Here is a 12,664-nt window from a genome sequence, read left to right as displayed (position 1 = left end):
AGTTTGAATTTATTGATTGCTGCTGTGGGCAGGTCACTTTTTTGACATGCGTTTTTCTGGATTTTTGTTTTTGTTATTCTGTCTCTCACTGTTAAAATACACCTACCATTACAATTATAGACTGATCAATTCTTTGTCCGTTGACAAACGTTCAAAATCAGCAGGGGATCAAATAATTTTTTCCTCACTGTAGATGTTTCAGACGTAAGCCCTCCTTCCTCACCCTTCTATTCTTCACAAATTGGTCCTTCTTCTTTACAGGCCTAACCTGACCATCTGTTCCAGCACACGTCAACCCACTTTTACCTCTAGGCTATTGGGAAGGTCGCAAGAGATGAGGCAATATAGGGAGCTGTAGTGCCAGGAAAACAACTTTGTTTCCTTTTAATATCACATTCCAGTTACCTTTTCACTTTCTTTTCCAGTGTGTTTAAACTAAAAACAAGCTGCTTAAATCCTGGGCTATTTCTGAGTATGAACAAGAGTTTTGGAAATTCTCCAGTTGGGACAGATCTCCAGTAGTAATAAGACACTGCTTGAGATTCTAAAACCATCACTTAATCTTCTGTCTTGAAGTTTTGCAAAGTTCCTCTTGGAATAGTTGAGTTATTTTTGCTTGTGACAAATCTCCTGATCCTTAGATTTACGAAGGCTAAGTGTTAAATCTGTGCAGCTGGCCTGTTGACCTCTACTTTTATTTTAAAATATATATATATGTAGTTCAAGATCAAAATACAAGTCCAAACTCAACACAAAGAAAAGCGTGTACTTATATCCAATTGTTAAGATTGTTAACACATTACCGTATGTGTAATCATTTTTTTTTATTATTTATTTATTTATTTATATTTTTCTCTCCGTTTCTCGCAGACCATCTCGGCCCCACACTGTGCGCACAAATAGCACTGGATCTGTAGGATCAGATAACTCTGTTCTGACCGCACTCTCCCTGGACTCCATTGTAGCACCAGACACTCCCATCCAATTTGATATCATTTCTCCAGTTAGCGAAGACCAGTCAGGTCAACAGAAAACCCAATCCAACAGGTACAATATGAATTAGCTGCTCTGCAATTTTGTTGTATTACCTATCTATTTGTTATAGGCTTGCTGACTCTACTCTCGTATATCTGGATAGTTGCTTTTACTTATTTTCTTTTTGCTTGTTAATGGGTAAAGTTGTTCAAGTTTATTTACTTTTTCTGTCTTTTCATAGACGAACAAATCCATTTGGTGAATCTGGAGAAAAATCAGAATCATCTGAAGGTAACGAGTTCTAGAAGTTATGGGATTTATTTACAAATCAATGCTTTGTAGTTTTCCTGATTATGGCTGCAATCTCTCTTCCTTCACAATAAGGAGAGAGCCATTGAAAATGTTCCAAGAAAAACACACACAAAAAAAACACAGGAATGAGAGAGACGCTGAGAGGAATCTCAATGTATCCTTCCTGGTAAAATATTTTACATAAATGTACATATATAGAATTTGTTTACCATACCGGCACTCTGGGTTTTATTCCATCAATCATAAAAAGCCGACGTTTTAGTTCATAACAGAGATTTTCATCAGGATATTAATAAGAAAACAGGACAAATTCTATATATAGAAATCAAACTTACTTCCCAAACGCTCCCACGAGCGCATCCCCCTGTGCCGTGTGCTCTTGTGTGACCAGACAACTCCCCCTAGCGTGATCAGCAACTCTGGTTGCCATGGAGACAAGTGAAGCTGCATCCTGGCGACTGTATTATGCTATGATAAAGTTACTAGTGATTTAAAGTGCAATGTGTTTAAATTGTGCAAAACTATGTGCATGTTCTCACAAAGACAAAGTGCTAGTGTATTCCATAAAAGAAATAAGTGAGTAAAAAAACAACAATAATTGGTTAAAATATTCTAAACTAAGACATTACTCCAAATAGGATACCAATGCACAAAAAAGTAAGGATGATCAAGGGGTAGTAGCGTTCATGTGTTATGTTTACTTTTTAATGTCCTGATGAAAACTCCTGTTGTGAATTGAGATGTTGATTCTTTTTTTTTTTTTAAATGCATGATTGAATAAAAGAACAATAAAATTGATTTGTATTTAAAGACCCAGAGAACTGGTATGAAATAGTAAAAATAACAAAAAACATATTTTGTGTGAACAACTGGCATTTTTTCTACTGAGAAGTTAGTGAGATTTTGAAATTACATATATAGCATTCTATCTACCTTGGAATGAACACTGAGTGCTCCAGATCTAGTTATTCTGTGTTATTTGCTCACATCATACTTTTTTTTTACAGTTTAAAAATGTGTGCTAGCTACACCAATCAAAGCTTAAAATAAACTCCAACATGTCTGACAGTTATATGGCTTTCCTGATACCTTTTTTACTGTAGCAAGAAGGCCTGCATTTTAGAGAGTGATGGTTCTGGGCGAGTGGGGACATGCAGAATTTGAGAAAGCTAATCCATTTAAAACCTAGGCTTGATCTTGATAAACAGACCAGAAATTCGCTGTTAATGATGAAACCACAGCCACCAATTGCCTGCTAAAACATTTTATTTAAAGGGACACTTTAGTCACCTGAACAACTTTAGCTTAATGAAGCAGTTTTGGTGTATAGAACATGCCCCTGCAGCCTCACTGCTCAATCCTCTGCCATTTAGGAGTTACATCCCTTTGTTTATGATCCCTAGTCACACCTCCCTGCATGTGACTTGCACAGCCTTCCATAAACACTTCCTGTTAATAGCTTGCTAGACCCTGCAAGAGCCTCCTGTATGTGATTAAAGTTAAATTTAGAGATTGAGATACAATTATTTAAGGTAAATTACATCTGTTTGAAAGTGAAACCAATCATAGCCAGGGGAGGTGTGGCTAGAGCTGCATAAACAGAAACAAAGTGAATTACCTCCTAAATGGCAGTGAAATTGCAGGGGAATGATCTATACACTAAAACTGCTTTATTTAGCTAAAGTAATTTAGGTGACTATAGTGTTCCTTTAAGGGACACTGTAGGCACAATAACCCATTAATCTCATTAGTTACAGTGCCTGGAGTCCTCTGGTGCTGTGCCTCCATACAGTGTTAATATTTTTTTATTGTGCAGTGTAACATTAAATAAGGGTCCCTGGCCATCCGAAGCCCAGCCCTTACAATTAATGCAAAACTCTCATTTAGCTTTAAAATGGTTTCCTATTGAATAGGAGACCACCCAGCCTTAAATGTACCAGCCTGAGCCTGATTGTAATTGTGACAAATAAGTCACAAAATACTAAATCATTGTAGATGTGATAGCTTGAGCATGTTTTGCTATTCTCTTGTCTATTTTCATTTATTCAGATTCCATCCTCCACCAATTATTCATTGTACGGTTTCTTGGCTCAATGGAGGTTAAAACAGATGAGAGTACAGAGGTTGTATACGAAATAATGCGCCAAATCCTAGCGGCCCGCGCCATCCATAACATCTTTAGGATGACTGAATCACACCTTCTGGTGACCTGTGACTGTTTAAAGTGAGTGACACAATTGACTCTTTATGCTTTCTTCTTAAAGGAATTCTAACACAGATAGGTAAACGTTTTTTTATTTTTTCCAGATATGCGCCTTACTTTGTTTCTTGTGTGTGTTTTGTCATTGTCTTGTCTGTTTTCGTTATTCTGAATACCTTTTTATTTATTTTTAGGCTAATTGATCCACAAACACAAGTCACAAGACTGAGGGTGAGTCATTCTTCGCAATATTGTCTGTACAGCATTTCTTTTTCCAGACCCCAGATATTTATTTACGTGCCAGTATCACTGAGCATTTGGCAAATTTTCTGTCTAAATATATTTACCAGACCTTCAATTATCCTGTTCTACTTGTCACAATCTGTGAAGTCTTTCTTTGTAGCATTATGTGTGGTGACAGCAATGTTTGAAAGTGCCTCTTTTGTACTGCTACCTCGTTATGTCATTCTCAGCAGCTCTTATACAGGGAGTAAGAAAGAGCTGTAATTTCCATAGTAAGCTTTTACACAGATTTGGCAATAAATATAAAATTGGGTGCAGAAATGGTAAGTATGAGCTAGAGAAAGTCTTTGTATATAGCCATAGGGTAACCGCTAACACATGAATTGTTGGGGCCTTGTAAGGTAATGCGTGTGTCATACCTCTACCCTGCTAGTCACTGCCATATCCACTTCAGGAATTTTCCCTTATATTTTCATGGGTTTGGAAAGGAGGGCACCTACCTACATATATGTACGCGTGGATCATTGGACTGGTTATGTCATGTTTGTACGTCCACTTGCAGCCGTTTGGTCCGTGCTACTCAACCCAGATTAACAAGTTCTGCCTCTTTACTCGATTAGAGAACAGGCTGATGTGGGAAATCTGTGCAGCAAAGTATATGGTTTTCACCAAGAAGTGGAATGCCTCCACCTTCCAAAGTGACTCCTGCAGTGGAGCCATATTAGGGTTTTTAGTTTACTTTATGATACAAAATTAAAGATTTCCAATAAATAGTTAAGTAGAATAAAATTAAAGGGACACCCCAGACCCCTAAATCATTTTAGCTTGCTGAAATGCTTTATAAGTGAACAGTGTGTCTTCTTTATTTCATTTTACAAAAAGTGCATATCTGAATAGAAATTGTCTCTTTTATACATTAATTGTTGTTACACAACTCTGGCTGTCAATCAAACAGTCCTGTTACTTCCTGGTTGTTTAGCTCAGTGGTGCTTAACTTAAAAATAGGCGATTGCTCAGATTGCCAGTCTTGCAAAGACTTCTCATTGAGCTGCGTTGGAAAATCTGTGATTGGACAGCCACATAAACTCTGGGCTAAGGGGTACACTCTTATCAAGCTTTAGTGGTTTTGTTTCTCAGAGTGACCCTTTGATATTCACTTTGGTAACACGGAAAATGTTCAATCCATTTGCCTGCCCTATTGATGAATTGGCAAATTGACCAGATATAATGCATAAACACCAGACAATCAATCCCAAATGTGAACCACTATTTTCGTAATCACATTTAAGACTAATTATTCTGCATAACTAAAGTGTACTTGTCATGGTGCACACACAGATTTAAATGAAAGTTAACAATTATAATCATTGTACTACCAGCAAATATGTACTTTTTCTGTTGTTGTCTATATTAAATTACAAACTCTTTCCTCACATGTCAATATTGTGCAGAGATTTGTCCTAGACCTCAATGCTGAGGATGGATTGACAGGGGAAAGCAGGAGAACCCACTTACATAGTTTTCTAGTTTATCATCAAAGCATCTACAATGCAAGATGTTCCAGAGATTAGAAACCAAGTGAAAGATATCACACTATTCTGCCACGATTGTGGGGGCAATGAAGCCAGTGTGTTGGCTTTGTGGAGTAGGAGTGCTCTGTTTGTGGAAGTTTTAATTTTAACTATTGCATTGCTCTTTAACTTTTTTAGAACATTTTTGCTCAGCTCATTCTTATATATATATTTTTTTTCTCGATCTCAGTTTCCTTTACCCAATGTCGTGTTATATGCGACCCACCAAGAAAATAAGCGTCTCTTTGGGTTTGTGCTCCGTACAGCAGGAGGGAGATCAGAAGGCCGACCAGTTTCCGTTTGTTATATTTTTGAGTCCAACAACGAAGGAGAAAAGGTACACATTTTTTTTAAAGAAATAAATAAATATATATATGTATATATATATATATATATATATATATATATATATATATATATAATTTTTTTTTTTTTTTTTAATTTATGATGTCTTACACTTTAACCCCTTAAGGACACATGACATATCTGACACGTCATGATTCCATTTTATTCCAGAAGTTTGGTCCTTAAGGGGTTAAACACCTACCTGTCAAGAATAAAAGAAACCCTATTCCCTACAAGGATTCTTAAAATGTTTTTTTTCCCCTGTATTTAACAAATGTATATTTGTAAAAGGCGATCTAAAAAAATAAATGTATACATCAAGATCTCTTTCTGCAATTGGGCACCTCCAGTTTAGCTCTAGTCAGTCATTGTTATAAGCTCTATACTTTGCACCTGGCAGTCAGCATAGAGAACGCATACAGATAAGACTAGAAATGTAACAATGTTTTTATTTCTCCTCTTCATCTGCAGGCTGTGCCTGAACCGGATAGAAACGTAATTTGCTAAATCTTTAATATAAATTTTAAAAATGTATCTTTAGTTATAATAATGTAAGTTATAGGCAATTTCAACATTGCTCTATGCCTATCCATCAATTACTTGTTAAAAGAAGACTGTCGTGTGTGTGTGATATGTCACTATATTTCTGGAACATATTGGTAAACATTTTTCTCTCCTTTATCAATAGATTTGTGACTCCGTCGGATTGGCAAAGCAGATAGCACTTCACGCAGAACTAGTGAGTTCTCTTATGTACAGCTTCAGATAATATAGATGTTAAAATATCAAAGAGAAGTAAAGTAAAGCCGACGCATTTTCTGGCAAATTAAATCTAAAATGCAAGAGCTTGCTCTCTAAATATGCTTTGGCCCCCCAAAAATTGTGTATCACCCTTTTGCTGTATTGGACCGTGGTAATGTGTGATCTGATGCACAAATGGTATTCCATCTCTTTCCCAGGATCGTAGAGCATACGAAAAACAAAAAGAAATTGAAAAAGTGAAAGAAAAACAACAGAAAGAAATCAGCAAACAGAAAGAAATTGAAAAGGTAGAATTAATCATTATTTATTTTCCTCTCCATATCATTATGTAAGCATGTAATAGAATATAGCTCTACATGAACAAGGACAAGTATGAACCGTTTAAATTTGTTTGAGGTCACTTAACCTGGAAAAAAAGACCAGATCAAAATGTCTATTGTGGTTCCCATCCTGCACTCAGGATTTCAAAGTGAATGTGAAATATTAGGCCAAAATAGTAGAACTGAAAATAAAGCGGATTTGGAGAATGTTTCCAAATTGGCTCTTTTGGCCTAACATTTGCGGAATTATTCACCAAATTCCGTATTTCTGGTAACTAAAAAAATGAGGCAGTAATAGCAGATTTAAAAAATGTCTCCAACTCCGTCATAGCCAAAACTTGGCTGATCCTTTCTCACAGGGTTATTCCGTAAGTGAGAATTTAAAGGGAATTTCAAATTTACGGTCAAAATTCTCAGCTATGCTTTCCATTTAACTGCTCTGGTTTTTACATTTAAAACTCCCTTTGATATCTCACTTTAGTAAATAACACAGTCAGTTTTGCATTTTGGATTTAATTTGCAGAATTCATAGTCTGTGCACAACCATGTTTGAGTTCTCTTTAAAACCCGAATCGTCCACAATTCAGCTTATAGCATTGCATAAATTGGCTAAAGTACATATGTTTTGTAAGTTGAGATTATCTAAATTAACTCTGTTTTTTAGGACTTAGAGGAACAGAGTCGTTTAATAGCTGCATCAAGCAGACCCAATCAGGCTGGCGCAGATGGACAGTTTGTAGTTCTCAGCAGCAGCCAATCAGAAGACAGCGACTTAGGGGAAAATGGGAAGAAAAAGACAGAATCCGAAGCATGATACTAAGTGCAAGCAGAGACTGGTCTGCGTCAGAATGCTCACTTAATGGCACAAGATGCATGCAACAACAACATTGGAGACAAAGGTTCTTTTTTTTATAATTCTGAAAGCCTTTTTAATAAATTAATGCACTGTTATTTTTGTCTTTTAAATAAGATCTGCCATTTTTTTATTTTATTTTTTGCGAATGGACACAGCAAGTGATGCAGCATGGCAATTTTGCCACTTGAAAGAACAGGGGATACTCACAAATGCACGAAGTGACAACATAAGTGGCCTTTTCCCATGAGCCACTGAAATGTAGCAAACCACTGTATAACGTTTCCTGTTTTGATGGATTCAGCATTTGTCATGTGATTGGTATTATACATGCTTTGTATACTGTAATGAAGTAACACTGATCCACATTTGAAGAAGCAGAGCAGTGGAGACCGTATGATGTATTTTTTTCCCCCCCAGGACTTTGGGTGGAGAAGTGTCTTGAGCAGAAGGTTTATGTTCACAATGCAGTGTAATGCTGCCCCTATAAACCTGTGCAATACACTATTTGGCGTTTATATTTAAGGCTGAGCTCTGCAGTGGTATTATACATGTGGCTGACACAGTGTACTGAATTGTATGTTCTCTTCTTCGTTTTACAGTTTGTGTCTTTAAGAATAATTTGAAGGCAAGCAAAATAATCCAAAAACTGCAACCTTCAGCCTGTTATCTGCTGACACCATTGAGTCTGGCTGGAGTTGTAGTGAAGTAATGGCTAGACATTGGCAGAGGATGATCATCCTTTCAGTAGAAACATATACTTTATATAGGGGGTGCAAAAAAGGAGGAGTTTTAATAGTCTAATCTTTGCAGGATGAATATAAAGAGTTTGTGTGGGTAATATTTCACTTAATCTTTCAAATAACATTAAACTGTGGAAAATGTTAAGTTTGCCTAGAGCCATTTTTAAGGAATCAAGCTTTGGCTTTGAATGAAATTGTAATACAGCAGGTGACGTTTACACATATAGGTCTTTGAAGAATTAGTTCTCCAGTAAAAAGTGTCTTATTTTGCATCCAGATGGGTTTCTTATTGATTCAATGTTCATCCTACTTGATCATTGTAGTTGGATGTTTTTCTTCTGACTGGCAGGGGAGCACACTCTGATGCCTAGTATATATTAATACATGTCTGCTTATTAAGTCAGACCTAGATATATTCTCTTTTACGCCACACTCTTTCTCTTAGTAAAAGCTGCACATTTTACCAAGAGGAAATAATTCTATAGCCACAACAAATTCCATAGCACTATATACTTTAATAATAAACACCCTTACTCCACAGATTTTGATAGCCCACCTTGCAATTGTACATTCTAATAGAATAAGCAAGATGAACATTTTACATGCGGTTACTGATCAGCATGGTTAACAAATTCTTTAAAGAAACACTTAAGATATATATTTTTAATTAATTTAGATAAATCCCCCAAAGAAAACATGCACGTATTTTCTGTTGTACGTTTTCTAGGAGGTATATGAAAAATTATCTTGAACTCGCTGTAGATGTGCACCTGGTATTGCACCTACTGTAACCCCTCCCCCCTTCCGTCCCGACACACTTATTAAGAAGCCTGGGTGGTTGAGCCGTGAGCTTGCATGTTTCTTTTCATTCACAGGCTCGCCCTACCAAAACTTCTCAATGGCAGTAGTACAGCACATGTATAATTGACAAGTTTTACGGAGAGTACATTTACAGTAAGGGGTGGAAGAAGAAAACCCAGCTGTCTTATAGCCACAGCACTTTTTGAGGGTGCGGCGATTCACACATAAACTTCAGCAAGCTGAACTGCTCAATGTGTTTACAGTGTTCTTTTAGGGGGGGACACTGGGCTTCAGTTGAACGCCGTTTCTGATTTATTTTTTGTAATTATGCAGAAGAAAAAAAAGGCTACTCACTTTTTCTGCCGTTATCCAATGATACGGCTGCAATGAGCTCTTCCCAAACCAGGAATCAGCTGAAATGATTTTATCCAAGCCTGGCACTTCTATTGTAACTCAGCAGGGGATTATGAGATAAGTACTATTGCATTATCCAAGCAATATGAATAAAAGCTGCTTCTTTTTATGATTTTTCATGCCATGAATATGTCATGACAACCGCATGTTCATAGAACTCTGACAAAGAGTTGGTTAAAGGGACACGCCAGGCACCCAGACCACTTCTGCCCACTACCCTTAACCCTGCAACTGTAATTATTGCAATTTTCATAAACTGCAATAATTAACTTGCAGGGTTAACTCCACCTCTAGTGGCTGTCTACTAGACATCCACTAGAGGGCACTTCCTGCCTCATAGCACAGATTATTTTTTCCTATGGAGAGCTTTAGGTCTCATCAGCCGGCGGGCGGGATCAGTCTCCCCCGCTGGCTGACGTAATGAAGAGAAGGCGACCTGAAACCACCGCCGAGGGACAGCGGCGGGGGTCTCAGGTAAGTCACTGAATGGGGTTTTCACCCCTTCAGCAACCGGGGATGGGTGGTGGGAGGGAGAGGGGACCTGCAGTGCCAGGAAAACAGATTGTTTTCCTGGCACTGGAGAGTCCCTTTAAAGGGACACTCCACTGCTCAAATACAAAATAAATAAAAGTCACTGTTTAATAGATATACCCCAAATGAAAACGTGCATGCATTTTATTATGTATTTTTTCATTGGGGATATATCTAAAATCCGCTTGCAAAACCTGCAGTTTTCTTGTCAGCTGCCTTTGCAAGCTCCCCCTTCTAATCCCTCCCAGACTTTCTGTTCAATCACAGACTACCCAGTACAGCTCGATGAGAAGTCTTTGCAAGACAGGTGATCTGGGCAATTGCTGCCTCTTAGGTTTAGTGCAAATAAGCTAACTAAGCCAGGAAGTAACATTACCTGTTGTTTGCATGAAAGCCAAGGGGTGTAACCAGTATAATTTATAAAAGTGTCAATTTCTATTGAAAGCTGAACTTTTTTCAAAATGGAAAAAAAGAGGACACACTATTCACACATAAAGCTTTTCAGCAAGCATAAGTTGTTTAGGGGTCTGGAGTGACCCTTTAACCCCTTAAGACCAGAGGGCGTACTATTACGTCCTTTTTAAAGCGGCTCTAAACGCCGCAGGACGTAATAGTACGCCCTCCGTTTTTTTGTTTTTTTTTTACTTACCCGGTCGCCGGCGAACGCGGTTGGGGAGACTCCCAGGGAGCCCCCCGCGGCACCTCCGTCCTCTTAAGCCCCCCCGGGCCATGTGAGAGTGAGGTCCTTGCGAGGACTTCACAATCACATGGCCGGGATAGCTGGCTGCAGCAATGCCAGCAGGGGGACTAACTGTAATGACAGTTAGTCCCCCTGCTGGCTGAAAATCAAATTAAAATAAGTTAAATCAGTGTAAAAAAAAAAAAAAAATTATATATATATATATATATATATATACACACACACACACACACACACACACACACACACACACACACACACACACACACACACACACACACACACACACACACACACACACACACACACACACACACTGTCTAGGTGTATTTTAATATTAATATATATATATATATATATTATCAAATTACACGTAGACTGATACTGATTAAATATATATATATATATAATTATTGTTATATATATATATATATATATATATATTTATATATAATAAAATAAATAAATATGTAAATACGTAAAAAAATAAAATAAAAAAATAATTAAAAATAAAATATTAAATATATAGATGTGTTTTATTTCGATCTAACTGTATTGTGATATTAATATATATATATTTATATCAAAATACACGTAGAACGAAATAATATATATATCTATATACATAAATATATACGTATATATCACTATATATATATATATATACCTATATATAAATAAAAATATTTTTAAAAAATTATATATGTGTGTGTATATATACACATATGTATATATATACATATATTAATTCTACACATATATTTATGTAATAATTTTACATAATTAGGTATCCTAATTAATTACAATTAGCGGGACCTGCCTGACAACCCATGCCGAAAGTATAGGGAATTTAATTTGCTAGCACTATATTTAACCCTATAACTTTCAAAGACACCATAAAACCTGTACATGGGGGGTACTGTTTTACTCGGGAGACTTCGCTGAACACAAATATTAGTGTTTTAAAACAGTAAAATGTATTACAACGATGATATCGCCAGTAAAAGTGAAGTTTTTTGCATTTTTCACGCACAAACAGCACTTTACACAGACGATATTATTGCTGCAATACTTTTTACAGTTTTGAAACACATATTTGTGTTCAGCGAAGTCTCCCGAGTACAACAGTACCCCTCATGTACAGGTTTTATGGTGTTTTCAAAAATTACAGCGTCAAATATAAGGCTTGCGTTTCATTTTTTTCACATTAAAATTCGCCAGATTGCTTACGTTGCCTTTATGACCCTATGGTAGCCCAAGAATGAAAATTACCCCTATGATGGCATACTATTTGCAATAGTAGACAACCCAAGGTATTGCAAATGGGGTATGTCCAGTCTTTTTTAGTAGCCACTTAGTCACAAACACTGGCCAAAATTGGTGTTTTTTGCATTTTTCACACACAAACAAATACTAATGCTAACTTTGGCCAGTGTTTGTAACCAAATGGCTAATAAAAAAGACTGGACATATACCCCATTTGCAATACCTTGGGTCGTCTACTATTGCAAATGGTATGCCATTATGGATGTAAATTTATTTCCTGGGCTACTATACAGTCTCAAAGGCAACGTAACCAATCTGGCGAATTTCAATTTCAAATGTAACATGCTATATTTGACCCTGTAACTTCCCAAAACACCATAAAACCTGTACATAGGGGGTACTGTTTTACACGTGAGACTTTGCTGAATACAAATATGTGTATTTTATTGCGGTAAAAGCAAACAGTATTATGACATTGACAGTTAAAATGTCATGTAGAACTAAAAAAATCTTATTTTCTCCCTTTTTTTTTATATTAAATTATGTTTCATAGCTAAATATTTGATATTAAATGAAAGCCCTGTTTCCCCTGAATAAAATGATATATAATAAGGGGGGTGCATTTAAT

General features: G+C 36.6%; 1 protein-coding gene across 1 annotated transcript in view; it reads left to right on the top strand.

Annotated features, from left to right (window-relative positions):
• APPL1 (adaptor protein, phosphotyrosine interacting with PH domain and leucine zipper 1) overlaps positions 1-7,985 on the top strand; it is a 55,081-nt gene extending 47,096 nt beyond the window's left edge. The window contains exons 15-22 of the mRNA XM_063426883.1: positions 871-1,047; positions 1,217-1,266; positions 3,337-3,511; positions 3,682-3,718; positions 5,492-5,638; positions 6,335-6,385; positions 6,606-6,695; positions 7,393-7,985. Of these exons, the coding sequence (XP_063282953.1) occupies positions 871-1,047; positions 1,217-1,266; positions 3,337-3,511; positions 3,682-3,718; positions 5,492-5,638; positions 6,335-6,385; positions 6,606-6,695; positions 7,393-7,542 (877 nt within the window). The 3' untranslated portion in view covers positions 7,543-7,985. The remainder of the gene's footprint in view (positions 1-870; positions 1,048-1,216; positions 1,267-3,336; positions 3,512-3,681; positions 3,719-5,491; positions 5,639-6,334; positions 6,386-6,605; positions 6,696-7,392) is intronic.
• The last annotated feature ends 4,679 nt before the right edge of the window (positions 7,986-12,664 follow it).

Source organism: Pelobates fuscus, chromosome 7 (genome assembly GCF_036172605.1).
Source record: "Pelobates fuscus isolate aPelFus1 chromosome 7, aPelFus1.pri, whole genome shotgun sequence".
Lineage (NCBI taxonomy): Eukaryota > Metazoa > Chordata > Amphibia > Anura > Pelobatidae > Pelobates > Pelobates fuscus.
This window is presented reverse-complemented; position numbering and strand designations above follow the sequence as displayed.